The sequence below is a fragment of the Cimex lectularius genome, unplaced genomic scaffold (assembly GCF_000648675.2).
Source record: "Cimex lectularius strain Harlan isolate CLEC.00 unplaced genomic scaffold, Clec_2.1 scaffold395, whole genome shotgun sequence".
NCBI lineage: Eukaryota > Metazoa > Arthropoda > Insecta > Hemiptera > Cimicidae > Cimex > Cimex lectularius.
The window spans coordinates 138,333-158,306 of record NW_019393402.1 but is presented as its reverse complement, the minus strand read 5'-3'; the positions used below and the strand labels follow the sequence as shown (position 1 = coordinate 158,306).

The 19,974-nt window shown below is 34.8% G+C and overlaps 1 protein-coding gene across 1 annotated transcript in view; it reads left to right on the top strand.

The window, feature by feature from the left end:
• The first annotated feature begins 4,683 nt into the window (after positions 1-4,683).
• The window catches only part of LOC106674412 (gastrin-releasing peptide receptor-like), a 48,288-nt gene continuing 32,997 nt past the window's right edge, over positions 4,684-19,974 (top strand). Inside the window, exons 1-3 of the mRNA XM_024229945.1 lie at positions 4,684-4,813; positions 7,267-7,540; positions 15,476-15,556. Of these exons, the coding sequence (XP_024085713.1) occupies positions 4,684-4,813; positions 7,267-7,540; positions 15,476-15,556 (485 nt within the window). The remainder of the gene's footprint in view (positions 4,814-7,266; positions 7,541-15,475; positions 15,557-19,974) is intronic.

Genomic DNA, 19,974 nt, shown 5'->3' with positions numbered 1-19,974 from the left:
GAAAGTAATTTCTGTCATACAGGAGGGCTTAACGTCCAACTACCCGTTGGGTGTCGCAGACGAGAGATCAGACCAATTTACAATATATTTTTCATATTATTAATAACTAAAAATCCAAGGGTTATGCCGGGATTCGAACACAGAACCGCAAGCATAGCTATACGAGTCGAACACCGTAATCACCCGGCCACCTCGGTCCCCCAAATTTATTTACTTTATAAACGAAAAGCAATTATAATTCTTAATTTAAAAATATACAAGCAAAGCATGTCGGCAATAACGCAGAGAAATATTTCGCTCATATACAGATATTTATTAATACCTGAGAACGAAATAAACCACAACATGCGAAATATTATAAGCCAACAAACTTCAACGGATTTCCCATTTAGACGAAAGTTAGAGGCAAACTTTGACGTTCAAAGTTAAAGGAATAAACGATCAAAGCTTTTCAATCACTCCAGATTAATCCCAATGTTCTTTGCCGAACGAGGGAGTTCACAGAATCCAAGGTTAAGAGGTCAAAACTACTATCAAACCCCGAAAGTGTTGTATCTTATGGAAAAAATAAACTCGTTGGGGAAATCACTTATTTTTGTGGGGTCAATGGGTTAATAATAAGAATACATTGTTGAGAAGGCAATTCTACGGATCTATTTGATTGTTTATTTTTTATTTTTTTATTTCTTTATTGGCTGTCAACGAATCTAACAGAATTATGAATTTACAAGGGTCTGAGAGATGACCCAATTTGGTATTATTAAACTTGTATAAAGTTAGAAGGAAAACAATAGTGTAACTACAACGTTGGTTAGTATGAGCATATAGAAATTGTAAAATGAAAAAAACGTTTAAAATCATTGTGAAAATGTAATAAATGCCAAAGTTTTGACGTGAACAGGCGAATAAAAGGATTAATATGACGTTAATATATAGACCCAGGAATATGATCATTACAATTAAATAAGGTTTTTAGTTGAGATGAAAAAATGAAAAAAAGCACGAGCGGGATTCGAACCGACGATCGTCGGCTTGATACGCCGCTGCTCTACCACTTGAGCTATCGTGACCTCGATCCACTCGGACATCAACTTCCTATCTCAACCCACCTTATGAGTTTTCCCTCCTTTTTGCCATATTTCAAATGTCGTGTAATCGGATTGGATTCTCGACGAGAAATGAAATGGCCACGGAAAGCTTTAGTGAAGTGTACTTCATTTTATTTCATTAAATTCACTAATTTCGTGGTTTGCTTGACCAATTAATACATTACAATTAATTGGTCAAGCGGACCACGAAATTAGTGAATTTAATGAAATATGATCATTGTTGATCAAATTAAAATTACATCCTGTTTTCTATTGGATTATACTATTTCAGAAATTATATTTCTAACTGGACTCCCCCCAAAAAAATAATAATAACTTTACATCATAATCCGGGACACAATCTAAATAGATCGATGAATTTATTATCAACGTCCCTTCGTCCTTCGACATTTCAACACAATATAATAAGAAATTTGCCGATCGATTCGGTAACGATTTTCGAAGAAAGGCACAGGAGGGGTTGCCGACCAGGGAAGGATAAACAACAAGCAGCTTCTTGTTCATTCAAACTTTGGGACAAGTGCCTTCTCAGCCTAAGGGCTTGACGTAACAAACAAGTCCCCTTCATCGTTCTGCTACGAAGCTTTGAATTGGGAATGAATATTTAAAGAACTCTCATAAAAATCTAATTTACAGACTAGTTTGCTGATTTTCTTTCCGAGGGATTGAATAAAGATGTTGTGCGTTTTGGGCAAACTTCTTTTCCCGGATACGTCCCTAATTCCGACTGTTAAGGTAGGGTCGATTCACAAAAGGGCGAGGCCAGAAGTTCTGATGTTAATCTTTTCTTTTGAATGGCAGTTGTTGTTTGCCCTTTGACCATCGAAAAAAAATCACTTTTTGAAATAAGATTTTCTTCAAAGCCATAATTGTTGAATAATACTCCTTAATGATTATTAACTTCTTTGGCTTTTTTCCATATGCTATAAGCCCACTTGCTGTCATTAATGCCTATCCTAAAAGTAAAGGGTCATATGTGAAAAATCGAAAGCACCATTACCTTTGAGTCTTATTTCAACTAATTTACCAAGCTACTCGTAATAAAGGTCAAAAAATTATCTAAACTGAATTTCCTAAGTCAGGTCCACAATGAGGGACAGACAATGGAATGACCAGATGGTAGGTCACGGATTTGGAAGGTTGACCACATTATACTATAGCAATTGCTTTGTTTGATAATTTTATTAACATAAAACCAAAATCTAAAATTAAAAGCCGACATTTTATAATTTTAACATTTAATTCATGTGTTTAAACATCGGAAAATATTTGCTGTATAGCCTTGGAAAGTAGCCCGTATTACATCATAAATTACCATAATCTGAGCCTTGAAAACGATTAAAAGTTATTAATGCTAAAAAGTTATTTTAATAGTTTAATTATATTTAGTTTTAATTAAGTTTTAAGAAAATATTGTTATAACGGGAGCGTACAAGTTGTGTTGATCACGTGAATAGTTAGCTTCTTGTGCAAGAATATTCATGCTTTTATGTACATAAATGTATTTGAAGACCACCATAACCTCTCTTTATATAAAGCTAATGCACAATGAAGATTTATTGATTTCTATGACATAGTATAAATTGAAATAATACCTGATTAAAGTAGGACAGTTGTATAAGGATTTCTTTATAAAACATTGACAACTTGTGCACAATAAAATGGAAACTTTATTTAAATAGAGCTTAAACTCGTTTTCGTAAATATTTAAAATGAAATTTCTTAGCTCTACCTTCTTCCAAATTACGGAAAAAATGTATTGTTACAGTTTTACAACTAACGTATCACAAGTTTTATAATGAGGTTTGCTGCCGAAATTTATGAATGCCGGTCTGCTCTGGAAAATTACGTTAAAACAGAAAATACCGTTGTTCTTTGGCAGGTGAAGGTTGAACTTATTTCGGTTATTTCTTGCTAACTTATCAAAAGAATAACTTATGAAACTTAGAATTGAACGGTTGGGCCTTGATTTATGGTCAACATTTTGTCGGAATAGCTAGTGAAGATTCTACGGCGTAGCTTGTAAACTGTTACACAATTTATAAAAATGATATCTCTTCAGAATTGTTATAATTGTAGAACATATCGGTAAGATAGAGCTAATATAGAGAAATTCAACTCCGAGGATCAAACTTGTCAAAGTATAGCCTTATGTGTATGAGGAACGTGACCCATAAGTGAAAGCTATTTTCAAAAAAATTTATTCTATATTCACTAATTTCGTGGTCCGCTTGACCAATTAAATCATTACAATTAATTAAGGTTTTTAGTTGAGATGAAAAAAAGTAAATGGCACGAGCGGGGATTTTGAAAAATGGCAAAAAGGGAGGGAAAACTCATAAGGTGGGGTTGAGATAGGAAGTTGATGTCCGAGTGGATCGAGGTCACGATAGCTCAAGTGGTAGAGCAGCGGCGTATCTAGCCGAAGATCGTGGGTTCGAATCCCGTTCGTGCCATTAACTTTTTTTCATCTCAACTAAAAACCTTAATTAATTGTAATTTATTCTATATCTCGCTTACTTTTTGAGGGACGTTAATGAAATTGGTTAGAATTTATGACAACCATATTAGATTTAGTGGTCCGATTGACCAAACAACATCTTTCAACTAATTATCTTTATCTAAGGTATTGGTTGAGATAAAATTTATGACAACTAATTAAAATTTTTAGTTGAGATAAAAAAAGTCAGTGTCACGAGCGGGATTCGAACCTACGACCTTCGGCTAGATACGCTGCTACTCTAACCACCTTTGAATATATGACAAAATTAGGGAAATATGAAAATAGTTGGTGAAGATAAAAAGATATTAGTTGGTCAAGCGGACCACGAAAACTAGTGAATTTAATAAGTTAAAATGAAGTATATCTTCATTAAAGCTCTTCGTGGCCATTTCATTTGTAGCCGAGAATCATATAGATTACACGATATTTGAAAAATGGCAAAAAGGAGGAAAGATTCAAAAGGTGGGGTTGAGATGGGAAGTTAGTGTCCGAGTGGATCGAAGTCACGATAGCTCAAGTGGTAGAATAGCGGCGTATCTAGCCGAAGGTCAAGGGTTCGAATCCCGCTCGTGACACTGACTTTTTAATCTAAACTAAAAACCTTAATTAATTGAAAGATATTAATTGATCAAGCGGACCACGAAAACTAGTGAATTTATGACAACGTTTACCCAGTATACTTTCGAAACTTTCTCGGACACATTGTTTTGAGAGGTACTTCGTTCCAAATGAAACTCTTAAATTATTCATTCAAAATTGGCTTAATTTTAGTAATATGTCTAGCTTATGGCTTCTTACTTTTTCAGAGCTTGCTTTGTGGATGGATCAAAAGAACCGCCAAAATCACGGGAAACGAAATGATCAAATTGCACCTGCACATTTTGTTTTATACAGTTTAGGCTAAGGTCACACCGGAGGTCACAAGCTAGGTGAGTAGTGACAAGGCGAGTCGCTTGATGAGTCACCCAAGAAAACGAGAACGTAGCGCGTGGTTGCATAGCGATTCATTAGTAGTAAACGAGCGGGTCTGTTTTTTTAACCTGGTCGGTAGTGATTTCTGATCGTTTCATGATGGACGAGGTTATTATTTCCGAAGTTTTTAAAAGAACTGCTTTGTGGAATCCAAATGAGGAACTCCACAAAAATTTGTCGGTGCTTAGAAGATTGTGGGATGAAGTAGCGGAGGAGGTCCAGAAAGATGGTAAGTACCTAATATTTACTATTTGATTTTGTTTCTTTGTTTTTGTAGAATAATATTTTACGGGCCTGTTATCTTATTTTACAAAATCAAATTTATCATTTTCGGTTAATTAACGCCATTTATATTTTAAAATGGTTTTGTTTAAACAGATGCTACAATTTAGTATTTACAGATTCTTTATTTTTCAACATCTCAAATTATTTCATAGGTGATACACCAGTTTATTGACGTAAATAATATTCGCGGATAAAGCAAAGTCTAGTTGCCATGGTACTGATCCTTCACCATTTAAGTACTCCCACAAAACTTCTCTCGTTCTCAAAGCAGAGTTTCCAAACCTGTATTGAGGTCGCTGTGCAGTATTGTGTAATCTTGTCATACTGTTCATTTCATCTTGAGAAAATGAAGAGGTCATATCTTCAGATAGTCGTTCAAGCGCCGAATTGTGAAGCTTTTGTGATCGATTTCCCGGTGTCAATGTTTGTTTTTATCGCTTTTTGTAAAACCCTCTGCTTCGACGCCATTAGACCAAATGCACATTCAACCGTTCTGCGAGCTTTCGACAGACGGTAGTTGAATACTCTTTTCCTGTCATTGATATTTTTTCTCCGAAAGGCCTCATCAAGTAATCCAAAAGAGGGTAACCACCATCCCCCACTACAACAAATGACAACATGACATTTGTACCAGGAATTTCTCTTGATGGGGGAATGTTAAGGTTATCGGTTTCTAACATCTGGAATAATGAAGAACTTCAAAAATAATTACCTTCGCACATTCTATCTTCACTACCAACATCAACTGCAAAAATTTTGCAGTTCGCATCAACAACTGCTTGCAATAAAATGGAGAAGTACTGTTTGTAATTGTAATAAACTGATTCTCTGTGGGGGTGGACATTTTACCCTGATGTGCTTGCCATCAAGTGCTCGCAGACAGTTTGGAATGTTCTATTTTTTAAGAAATTGATCGGCTATTCAGTACCAAGTATTATTAGTAGGGACTGGAATGCATTCATTTAATGTGTTCCACAAAACATCGCAGATTTCTTTCACAATGTTCGCAACACTTGACCGACCCAGGCGAAAATGAAAAGCTAAAGACCTAAATGATTTCCTGTTGCTAAATATCCGAAACAAAAAAAAGTAATAAAAATAAAAAACATAAAATAAATAAATTTATTTTGTTGAATCCGCTTTTCGAGATTAGTTACTTTCTAAGTTAGTTATCTTATACCTAATGTACTGTCTAATTTATTGACTTTTCGTTGTTGCAGTGAAATTCGTGAAGGCAAGATGGAAAAATATGGGAATATATTTTTTTTTCGAGACATGAAGAAAATCCAAAAGCCTCACAGTGGGGACGGTGGTGATGCTACAAACAAGTCTCCATGGCGTTTATTTAAACAACTGCAGTTTTTGCAAACTACTATTTGCGTTTCAGAGAGGGATTCAAGTTTGGTCACCGACAATGTCACAATTTCAACTGCAGACTAAGCTACAACCGAGGCTACAGATTCTACACCATCATCACCACACCGGATGAAAGTCATGCTACACCATTACCCGCCAAGAAAAAACTATGTTGGACCTTCAAGGCACGGACGGACAGAAATGATGCGTTAATAGAGCTTGAAAGAAGAAAAATTTACCTCCTCCAAAGAGAAGTGGAAAAGAATCAAATGACGACCGTCTGTTCTTCGAGTGCCTTCTTCCTTACATGCAAGAAATACCGAAAATTCGGAAATTGAAACTGAAGAGCGAAATACAAAATTTGATATTGCGATAAATAGAAAATGCGCAATCTTTCATTCCCCAAACCTACTTCATCAGAGTTCTCCGTCATAGTCATTGATGGAAAACCAACAGGCACCATTGGCAGTTCATAATTAGCGGAGCCAGTTTTTAAGAGATGGCGCAATACCTAGATTTGACTACTTTTATGAATAATTTCAAACTATCTTAACTGTAAAAAAATAAAAATAAAAATTGAGATGCTAATTTTGTTTAATCTGTTTCTCATTCTCTGTTGCCCATTCTCATATATTCAAATAATTTTTCCTCGTAACTGCGTAATTGTCCTTCCGTTGCCGATTGATGTTATGCAACCAATTCCTTGATTTATACCGTAATAAGTCATATTTCAACTTAGTATTTTCTGAAAGAAATAGTTTTCTAGTTAATTTAGAGAGAGACATTTCTGGCATTTCCTTACACAAAGCGCTACTAACGTCATCCTGGTGCGGCCACTTATAACTTGCCACCAAGTAAGCAGGCGACTCCCTTTGTTAACTAAGCACCTAGCTTTTCACCTCCGGTGTGGCCTTAGCCTTAGTTCTAGTGCATAATGTATTTAGTACTAATTATTTTAATTTATGTTCGTTTTAATTTTTCATGTTAGTTTAATATCCTGGTTCTTACATTAAAAACATAAAATATTTTATAATTTGTAAGTATATGGAGATAAACATGTTGCCGGATGGGCCAAACGACTACCTAGCAAAAGCAAAGCTCTAATAGAGCAAAGCCAACGAATAGCTCTTATAAGAACCACAAAAGGGTACACGACGATTTCAACACATGCCCTACAAGTAATAGCCAACGCACCGCCAATAGACCTAGTCCTTTTGGTCATCCACCAAAAAAAGAAAAACGAGGCTATTGATATAGGAGCAAGCCAAGGAGAAATAGACTGGTTCCGAAGCACAACGGTGAAGGAGGCAAAAGAGTACTTAGGAAAAATGACAAGGGCATCTTGGCAAGAAAAATGGACAAATAGCAATAAAGGTCGGCTAACATCCAAATTTTTCCCAAGCGTTGAAAAACGACAAAAAGCAAAATGGCTACACCCCGACTACTGGACGACCGAAATGCTATCAGGACATGGAAACTTCGCAAGCTATCTTCATAAATATAAGAAAAGAGAAAGCCCTTTATGCTCCGTTTGCAGCACTGAAGAAGACGCCGAACATAAACTCTTCAGCTGTATCAAATTCAAGGCAGAAAGAGAACGTTTGCTAAAGACCATCACCTTAGCAGAATGGCCGCCTAATCTCCAAAAGCTAGTCTGTGATATCAAATCTTTTGGAGCACTAAAAGACTTTGCCTCAAATACGCTTAAATGAACAAGTCCCTATTTATTCTAATTATTAAGTCCTTAATATTGTTATTATTGTTAGAGTTTTATTACCGTTATTTATTTATTTATTGCATAATTAAACATAGGTTTAGGTTTAGGGTTCCGGGCTGTTTTTCTCTTCTTAGTAAAAAAATTTTAGATGATATAAATAATAGAAAATAAAACCAAGGAAAAGTAAATGTGCAAGGGGAAACCAGCAAGGGAAGACCTTTTGTTTTACGTTCTAAAATGAAAATATGGTCCCTTCAAAAACCCACCAGCCGTCTCGCCTGAAGGAAAGAACGTTGGGAGGTATTTTTATCCCATTTATTTGAAATCCCTTAGATATACAAATTCGATTAAGCTAAAGCGTTTGTACGCCGGTATGGGGTCTTCCTCAGGTACGGCGGGGTAGTGGAAAGGGTAAAAAAAACATGTTGTTTGTTCGTTTTGTTTCTCATCAGTTTGGTCGTTGTGCTGGTTTGTCCTCAAGCCGAAATACTCAACCAAAACAATGAAGATAGGCAGACTAATACGACCAAAACCTACCAAATACTTACTGGACCGGAATAAAGTTATATTTATGCATGAGCCTTAATACTATAATTACATAAACAGATCAGAAACAAGGTTAATAAGTTTCCGAAGAATATACTTTGAAACTATTTTTAATGACAATTAATTAAGGTTTTTAGTTGAGATGAAAAAAAGTTAATGGCACGAGAGGGATTTTTAATGATTTAAATGCTTAACAAATAGATGCACTTACAAATTTGAAACTAGAGTCTCAACCATAACAAATTTATCACTTTTACTTAGTAACGAAGACGGGTGATATAACACATATTTCATCATTAATTTATGATTTACCGATTAAAGTTTGAATAATTATTAGAGTATATTAATTTTCTTGAATTAGATAATCGTTTACGGTTGATGAACTGAACGTAAAACTTAAAGATTATCACCATAAATTGTCGTTCAAAAATGACTGCCGAATTATCGTTAAATGTAAGCCGATAAGGGTTGATGAAGTTCTCATCATCATGAGGATCGCGAGTTAGGTGCCTGTTACATCGTTAGTGTCTGAAAATCCCACGCAATGATGAAATGTCATGTGCCAACTTAATACTCAATGACTTCTCGAGATGTTTGATTGTACAGCGACGATTAAAAAAATAGACCAGATTGTTTTCTATAACATAATTTTAGGAGAAAAAAATCACACGTAAAAAGCTCTCAACTGTTATTTTTCTACGGGCTTCTAACTGGGGTTATTGGATAATTAATAAACAAAATCCTTCTTTCTCTTTCTAATCCGAATATCTATTCAAATCCAAACCTTTTCGTATCAGGATCATTTCTTTGAAGTGAAAGAAAATCCCTGCAAAGCAACTTCATTCATTCACGTTGGAAAACAGTATCAGTATTTCTATCGCTAATGACGTATATAAATTCAGTGTGAGTCGAGTTTCACTTCAAACAAAACCGGCATGAAATATTCATTATATTTATATTGTATTATTGAAGACCTTGACACGGGTGTGTATTATATTTCACCTGATTTGCAAATATTGAAAATAATTATTTGTAATGAATATGTCGTGATAAATCGTTGTTGGTTTCTAATCACGCAAATACAACCTGAAGTTTTATAATCAACTGAAAAAAGTGGTGGCCACACAAAGGAGAGTTTTAACGATCTTGACTTGGCGAAATGTAGCGGGTCCAAGATTGTTTCCATCCGGGAGTCGGCAGTCTAACTCAGAAACTTAACCACATGTAAGCAAAGTGGAGACGAAATTGGACTTACCACACGACTTAAATTATAAAACATCTAGACTTTAGGAAACTTAGCTGCGAGAAATCTGTTTTGGCAAGAGATATTCGGCCGACTCAGTTGGTCATAAATTTTTTACCTTTAAATTGAGCTCTTCCAGTTAGAAAATTGGACAATTCAATTTACAAGGTTGCGATGAATTGGTACGCACTTCGGTATTCATCGCAAATTGGATCGTAGAAATATAACATTAATTGCATGTGACAATTAAGAGAATATTGAGAACAGGTTATAATGTTCAAATGTAAACTGTTTGATATAACCTGTTACATTTCCACGCTCGAACCTTATTCAATATTGTAAGAAAAGAAATGACAATTGAATTTTGCTCTGATAAACTAAGTCAACGTGTAAAATTGATCAAAATAAGACGATTGTACCGTTTGTTCAAAATTAGGTCCAAAGTATCAAGTTGAGTAAAGTTGACAAGTTTGGAATACATGTTAATTTTTCTTATTCTTCTTAACAAAATATATGATCTACCAAAAACTACCTCTTTTTTGCAAAACAAATTTTACTCAATTTAATTTAAGTTAATTAGATTTCGACATTTAGCCATTCAAAAGAAAACTTTATTCTTTAATACAATCAAACTCAAAATATGTTTTTTTAATAGAGCAACACACCATTTCAGGTATTTTAAGTAAATGATTGAAGTACGGTTAACAAAACGAACTCCGGACGTGAAACACTTATGGAGTCCGTAAATACTCAAGCAACACGCTTTTCCCTTTTTGCTGTTTGATAAACAATCAATGAAATGTTGTTCACATCAGCTTTATGCAGATTACTCCCAAAATTACTGTTCCTGCCCACCTTCCGACTTACAAGCTGCAATTGTAAATGTAATAATTATAGAGGGCTTAAACTCAATTAGCACCTGTGCCGCTGGGAAATAGTCTTAACTTGAGCCTAGAAAGTCCCTGTGTATTGTGTTTGTTCCAGTTCCCTCATCCATTCCTTCCCACCTACACCTCCGTAAAATTAACAATCACACAATTTTCTTCGGTCAAGAACCTTCGTTGATCAGACGTTGTCCTGCAAGCTTCATATTTCTCAAATTTATTGACGCTTTTTTTACACCTCTATCAATTCCGTACCGTCAGCCACTTTCTCCCCGTTAGTACGCGTAAACTCTTATTTCCCTTCTTTATTATCCACCATTTCGATCAATGTCAGATGAGGGCGCTTGAATAATAATAGTAATAGTAAGCAGTAATTTTCATAAGCAGATTTATAAGTAATGTTGCATTTCCGCTTTTGAAACAACTAAGATAGAGCCAATACAAGTACTCAACTTTAAACACCTTAGCACATTCCTGACGAATCCTCAAATTTACGTCAAAGCAAGAATTGCATAAGTAAAATTACCGATCATGTGGCAGAAGAAGAAGTTCAGGCCGCACATTAACAAATGATAATTGCAATTTTCTGACATCAACAGACGCTTGAACAAGATCCTAAAACTGCATTTGTATTCGACGTGTTCTACGCCAGTTTAACTGTGTCCTTTCTGAGGAATGAATAGGTTTTTAAGAGCAGCAGAACCATCACTGACTAACCGAGTTGAAAGGTGTACTGTGAAACGCCACTAATTTTCGTATCAACAAAAGAATCATGGAAATGCCCATAAAAGCAAAACCAGAAAAACTTAACAGTTAGTGTTTAAATATATTATTTCAAAAACTTGTAAAGCAATTGGTTATAATATTGCCTGGCCAACCAGTTCGTTCTGCGGTAAGGAAAGAAAGGATGCCATTAGTAATTAATTTTCAATGTGTTAAAAAAAGTTACAACCGATTGTCTTTTTTATACTTCCTCTTCAGAATACAAAAGCTTTACAATATTTCAAGTCCGTCTGTAGCCTCAACAGATTTTGTTTGCTACTTCGAAATGTATGCATCTTATAAAAACAGACATCCCGTTGTAACTGTTCTTAAAAACAAGAAAGTAACCTTCAAGATCTTTAAAGGGAAACCACATTTAAAAGGAAAACAATTAAAAACAAATTCACTAATTTTTGTGGTCCGCTTGACCAATTAATATCTTTCATTAATTAAGGTTTTTGTTGAGATAAAAAAGTCGGTGTCACGAGCGGGATTCGAACCGGCCAGATACGCCGCTGCTCTACCACTTGAGCTATCTTGACTTCGATCCATTTGGACACTAACTTCCCATCTTAACCCCACCTTTAGAATTTTCCCTCCTTTTTGCCATTTGAAAAATTCTTCCCCTTTTTGCTCGTAACATTGACTTTTTTATCTCAACTAAAAACCTTAATTAATTGAAAGATAATAAAACCAAAGTTAATTTTATGAAAGGTTAAATTTTCAAGCCAATAAACGCCCTGCAGATTTGCCAATCAATCTTGATGTTCTGCAGCATTGTTCGTATGATCATCTTAAAGAAATTAACATCAATTACGTTCTTGATGAAGTTATGGTGGTGTTTTATTTTATAAATTCTCCTTTTATTTATTTGTTTTATTTTATTTATTTTTTTTTTGTTGAACTTTTCAGCAGTTTTTATTTTGTTTTGATAACACTGGGAGTAATGCAAGATGTGTTCTGTCGAAATTAGACGAAACAAAGATGATTAGTGTACATTAAAATAATGCCCAAAATATATATTTTCTACCTTAAAAAATGCCAATCCAATAATTTCCACGAGGTGACTTGAAATGATTCATTTAAGAAAAAAAGTCGTTGTTTCTCCCGAGTAAAAACTAGATTCACGTTCCTGTCGGCCGTGAGATAAGTAGATTTGGGCGAATCCTGACTTGTCAGAACAATGTGCAAGACGCTCGCCTTCTCGAAGTACGCCAATAAAATCGCCGTCTCAGACTTTATCGGAGCAAAAGTAATTAGAGGAAAAGTACTGTAGATCAGGTCGAACCAAATTAATTTATTCTATAACATCTTAAGACGAAAAGTTAAGAGGAAATGTTGGTTTGTAATTTTAAATAATATTAGTTTTTCATTTCCAAGAGGTGAAAACTTGAATTTAACCTAAAGCTTATAATTACAAAACCATGTCTAGAATCTTACCTCGCACTTTCTGATCTTAAGAAAATTCCCTTGCAGCACTTTGATCAGTTTTTTGTCTATTAAAACCTCATTTAAAGTTCATCCTAATGAGAAAGAACAGGTTTTGTGCAGTAATGATTGTGTGAAAAACGGGAAATATTCACCATTGTATGGGCCACAAAAATAAGTTATATTAAATGTGTTACCAAAACTCAACATTCACTCATAATTTTCATTTAGTTTAAAAATTCACAATTTTAGATGATATTAATGACCTAGATAGAATAATTCATATATACAATAATAAATTCATTTCTGGATTAAAAAAATAAAATAAAGCAAAAGCAGAATCGATAATCGACCCCATTTGTGATCACTTGGGTAATGATTTTTTTTAAATTCAATAAGATTCAATAAGTAATTTTCCAGGTATAAGATTTAAGGCAGGAATTTGGCGATAAACGTGTTGTCCTGACAAACTGATTCTGTCAAAATCCGACATAGAATATATTACGTTCTCCCTTTACTCATCATGTATCTTTCTGTGTTCTAAAAAAGTAAATCTAAAGTGGAAATATTTCTACGATTCTACCGCTTATAGATTTATTATAAATCAAACATATATTTGGAACTTTTTAAATAGTAATTGAGAGTGACAGAATATTGAGTTTTTTTATTTTTTGTTATTTTAATTGTGAAGTCTACTTTTCAGTCTTGAAAGTTTATATTTCTAAATAATATCTCTGGACTCAAACTAAAAGGAATGTATAAGGATCACGGGCCTCATCCGATAAAGAAAAAGCATTCCAGTTCGCCTTCCTGCCGTATTTACCCAGTATGCCAGGCTTCAAGAATACCTACAACAATATCTCTCACATTCCCCTAAACCTTTTGCTCTTCTGATATCAAATATTAATTAAAAATCTATCCATACAGAAAGTTCCTGGATTTGACCCCAAAATTCCTTCAACCCGTGTAAACTGTCAAGAAAAGCCAGTTTTCCTGGTCGACATTTTTTAATGCAACTCTCCGAACCACTCATTTTCCGACGCCACAGTTTACTCAAGTTCTATCAGGTTAATGCCACTAAACTCCTTTGTAAACAAATTCTCCCCATCCTCGAATATTCTATTATAATTACCGACGGTCAATTTGGATTTAGGCAATACTATGCCACTGTTCAACAGCGCCATCATTTTGTGGACTTCATCACCTCTTCCCCAGAGAAGAAAGAATAGGGGGGAAGAAAGGGCGCTTCCTTCATCGACTTTCAATTGAGTCTACCTCCTGGGTTTATTCTGGAAACTCGAGGGCATACTATTATCAGTCCTCTTTTTGTTTCTTAATGTACTTCTGAGTATGGGTCGGGTTCTTTCTCTCTCCTTAGTACGCGGCATCCTCGGCCGTTGCTGTACTCAGTATAATACTGCTGTTATCCCTTCTCATCTCAACACCACTATCCTAACATATGCTGACCACACTGCCATTCTACCCTTTAACTTTGTACCAATTATAGCTCACCGAACTCTTTAGACCTATATTCATTCCATTTCTCCAAATGGTTCAAAAAATGGCAAATCAAACTCAACACCATAAAGTTCCAAAATATAACAATGAACCTCCATCGCATCATTCCAATAATCCGATAGAACTTCATGCCCCTTTTACCGAAAATATCATCCTCTATCTCGGCTTGTATCTACATAAGCGACATGTAATTCCTGCACACGAGTTGAAAGGACATTACTGAACGAACTATACCGATGAGTTAAAATCTCTAATAACAAATCTCAACTTTCCTTCCACCACATAATTCTCTAACCAATATGGACATAGCGCAATAACTAGCTCAGCCAAACCTTTCAATCCCCGCCGAATCCAGCCCCTACAATCACGAATCCTTAGATCCATCGTATACGCCCTTTTCTATAAAAACCTCCAATCTCACAATTCTCTGATGAACTTGATCTCTGCCAATAAATTTTCTCGACGTCTCAAAAGACCGTGGTGGCATGACTTGTTCTCTAAATGTGCGAATGATTAAAATTATTGGAGCTTCCCTACTCCAGTTATTATTGTTTTATCTATATACATATTGAATTGAAAGACATTTACTCCACCTCACGCAGACTATTGCTTAATTAAAAAATGATATTATAATAAAACCTTAGATTAAAAACAATTACATTGTCATTTCAATACTTCTACAGTAAAACTGTTTTAAAAAATTCTTAAAAGTATGAGCTATATGAGATGGAGCTATATGAGGACATCTTTAAACAATAAATCCTGTGTAATAATATTTTACAGTGGATTGGCTTTTCATTGCACTTAAAATTTAAACATAAGTCTACATGGCATTCGGTTAAGATTTAATGGTCACACAAAATATGATATTTATAATAAATTATAAGTGACCACCATGTACTTTTTCTCATATCAACATTGTTTTTTCTTTGATAGTCCATTTTAAATTTTATCGTTTTTATAAATCAATATAAATTTAGAGAAAAGAAATACACATATAATGAAAATAAGTTTAAAATGGATAAAACCTTCATGTTCAATGTAAAACAATCTTTACATTAACAAAAAGACTTCAAGAGTCAAGACAATGTGATTTTTTCTGTTACTGTTTTACTAGATATAATGTACGTTAAAACATACTTTGTTTTTCAGAACGAGCACTCCATACCTTTTCAACACAGAGCTGGCATATTTACACATCAATGAATCTGCAAACTTTTCACGACATCAAGGGTAAAAGCTTTCATTAGTAGCTCAAATCACCCCCCCCATAGGGGTAATATTTTATACACTCAAAGACAAAAGAAAGAACGGACACTCGTGTTTTGTTGTTTATTTCAAACTACATGTATTGTATCATTATATTAATTGCAACACTTTTTTCGATGTAAACCAAATTAAACGAGATCAGAAATTCATGCTTTTTAATAAAAATTATTTAATTATAATGGTTTTAAAGAAAATTCACCAAAACACCAGAAAATCGTTTAGGGATCTCCTAGCCATCGAGTAAACAAGCGATTGAATTTCGTCTTGTGAAACCTAAACCCATTCTTCAACAAAAGCGGTTTGGAGCGGAACAATGCTTCATAAAATCGGCGAACGATGTCTCCTAATACATCTCGTTATCGTGTCCCATAATTGTTCTATAGATTTTATTTCAATTAATTGTGATAATCCTTACATACTCGAGCTACATGCGGTCAACCATTATCACGCATTAACACGGATTTGTCCCTCATAAATCGAGCACATGGGATCACAGCTTCCAGAAGAACTTTCCCAATGTTCCTTATGTCAAAAATCAGATCATCAGTTCTATACGGCAGTTTTGAAAAGGCTGTGACTCATGCATGATAAAGGAAGTGAAGCGTTTTCTAAGTTGTAACCACAACGTGCCGGACACAACGCCACAAACCAAATCGTTACTCAACTGTGAAGACGACAGCCCACCCAAGTGACCTGCAGATGCTGATTTGTGAATAGCCTTACTACACCTATACCTCTGAAGTAGTAGCGAACCTGGTGCGGGACGTCTTCTATTCTATTCTCAGGAAGCCATCTGAGATTGTTTTAGAGCTTAACCTTGCATTATAGACCGTTTGGAGTATACTACTTATCCAGGAAGCCGTTATATGACAGTTCCGTAGTGGGGTAAGAGCAATAAAACGATCGTCTCTACCCGACGTACATCGCGGTCGACCACTACTTTCTGTTCGATCGAGATTTTCGTTGGCCATAAATCACTGAAGACCATCGTGGATGGTAGAGCGCGGCAGACCTGGGACTTGGGCTATGTAAGGGACGCTACGTCCGCCGTTGGCCAAAGCTTCTGTACGAGCGAGATTTTCTCGACTTAAAACCATGCTTTTAAGAAAAAAAATTAATTAATACTTTTATACTGAAATTGATTTTTTCATCAAAGAAAACCATTTAAAAACCAATTAACTCACTCGACAAGTTGGCTGAGGAAAGAATGAAATTTCTTTATTTTTAATCTGAAGAGTGTAAAAGGATTAGTAATACTCTATAAAGGTAAATAAGTTATTAATTTTGTGTTTACGTTTTAAATCAACTTTATACTAGTTATTATGGAAAATAAACAAATAAACACAAGAGTCCGGTTTTTAACTTTGAGTGTATATTTAATATCTAACGAATCTTTATATTATTCATCAGAAATTCAGTCATGTCACTATCGCTCAAACATTTAACCTCTCGGTTTGAGGAGCACTTTTTGTTAAGCAAATACTTATAATTTTAAAAAGGTAAGTCCTACCAGAACCTAACGTCAATAGATTATTACAAAGCGTTTTTAGATCTGGGTGAAATTTGAATATTTAAATTTATCTTAATCTCAGAGGTTCTCATGCAATTTGAATGACTAATTTTTTATCAGATGCTTCCTAAAAATGTCAACATCTGTATAACAATTTCGAAAGCTTTGGTTTTTTTAAATATTATCTTTAGGTCAGTGTAGATTTTTTTAGTAGATTAGCAAATGTCGACCAATAATGCAAGCAGGACGCAGGAAAATCCAAATGTTGGCCCAAGAAGGAGCATGAGAATAAGAAATAGGCAGGAACAATTAAAACGTGGCATAGAAGTCATTGATATCGATGTAACAAGTTCTGTGGCCGAGTTAAAAGATAATGACGTTCAATTTCCGGAATCGAGTCCCTGTGAAAATAAATCATTACAAGAGAAAACGCGGAACTCAAACGTCAACCCCACTGAAGGACATGGAAATACAGAAAGTTCTAGTAACGCGAACGAAATGGTTTCAGACCAAAGCGTAAGAAAGACGTATCCTAGCACCAGTGAAAAAAACGATAATAGCAATAATTTTGAAACTATAGTAATAAAAAAAGAACGACAGTCTGGTGAGGAAGCTGAGTATCTAGAAACACAGGCGGATACTAACTTTTCTAATGAAATTCCGAAGGAATCTAAACGTCTAACCGCCGAGAGAAAAGACATAAAGAAAACTAGACGTGATATCCGTGGTGTTAAACGAAAACGGGCTTCCAGTGACAACAGCTTTCTTTCCGAGAGCGGTTTAAACCCGCCGCCCCCAAAACGACGTCTCAATTCAATTTTCAAAAAGGTAAATCCAAAATTGTTGAGTCAAAAAACGGATACGTGCACGTTGCAACTACCTAAACGGTCTGCTAGGGATGTGATGAAGCAAAAGCAATGGCTCCGCATCATGGCGAATTGCTTAAAACTTCGTCATAAAACATCCGAAAATATCTGCCAATGTCAAATCTCCAATCCCATCAATAAAACAAAGAGGTGAGTAGACGTCGGATTGGGTACTCCAGATGGAAATGCTATTTAAAAACTTCCCGAAAGCAACTAAATTATTAAAGATTAATAAAACCATAAAATCCAAATCAGCTTAACTGTCTCTTTATGCGTAATAGCATAGATTGTGGAATGGGTTAACCCAGCAGAATGCGGTTAGAACAAATGCCATGAAATTCCTGAGGTCTCTGTGTTCATATGCGCACAGTTAAGAATCTTTATATTAAAAACTGAAACATAGTTACTACAGTTATGCTATAAGCCTTTCTCTAATTGCGATGACTATTGCATTAGTATGTACTAATTTAAAAAATATTGGAGTACGATTCTTCCAATGGACAATTTTCATTCCAAATATCACACATCAATATCATTTATTCTTCATTTCTTTATATATTATTATATATAAAATATATTAAAATTATTAATATATTAAAATATTATTGTATATAAAATTCAAGAGAAAGAGAGTAAGAAAGGGTAGGCGGGAGGAGAGAGAAAGAGCGTGTGAAAGAGAGAGCAAGCGGTAAAGGGTGAGAGATTGGACAAATGAGAGGAAGAGATAGATCCACCGAAGGCCCGTCTGGACAGCTGACAGCTGAGAAAACAGATGTGGAAGTGAACGCCACGTATTTCTGAAATCTGAAATATGCCAATTTCAGCATTGTAGTCTGTAAACCGGTCTGGCACTAATAAAACCAAAGTGTGTAAGTTTCATCGAAATTGGTTCAGTAGTTTTCGATTTTAGATTAACACTTATATATAGATAGATATAATAATAATAATAATAATAATAATTCAATTATATAATAATAATAATAATAATAATAATAAAATACAAATTATGAACAAAAAACTAAACAAAGTCGAACCTTCTGGAGAATTTCATTTATTAGATTTCGTGGTCCGCTTGACCAAATAAGGAATGTCGAAGCTTCTGGAGAATGTTATTAAATGGAACCAGTAAGATACAATTAAATTTATTTGTATGGTTTTCTAATTGGTACGAGGGCCCTGCCTTCTGGCCTAATTTAATTAAATTTTCTTTTGATAGCTGGTTGATAAAAACCGAGGTTTTTCCTGTGGGGAGGAATCTAAAAAGCCGTGTTTTTCGCCTAAAGATTGTCATTGTAATAACTAGGAAATGTTCGAGTTGATAATCTCAGTGGTTGGGATTTTGGTTAATTTTCGGGTGCAAGTAGGTTTTATAGACGTACGAAAAATAAAGTGTTAGGGTAAAAAGAAAAATCTGGTCTGCGGATCTTTCAAGATAGAACATAAATTCACTAATTTTCGTGGTCCGCTTGACCAATTAATATCTTTCAATTAAGCGGACCACGAAACTAGTGAATTTAATAAGTTTAAATGAAGTATACCTTCACTAAAGCTCTCCGTGGCCATTTCATTTGTCGCCGAGAATCAAATAGATTACACGACATTTGAAAAATGGCAAAAAGGAGGGAAAATTCAAAAGGTGGTGTTGAGATGGGAAGTTAGTGTCCGAGTGGATCGACGTCACGATAGCTTATGTGGTAGAGCAGCGGCGTATCTAGCCGAAGATCGTGGGTTCGAATCCCGCTCTTGACACTGACTTTTTATCTCAACTAAATACTTAGTTAATTGTAACATATTAATAACCTCTAGTTAGAATTGGCGTAATCGAATGGATAACTGGTAAGGATTAGACCGGCTTAGCATTCTGAATAATTGGCCAATGAATTTAACTTAAATTATACTTCTTACCCTCCAATGTTTTTATTAAATAAAAAATAATCAAATTAAAACAGTCGGGTAGGAGGGCTCAATCCATGGGAACTTATTATTATAAATAAATGGACGAGTGA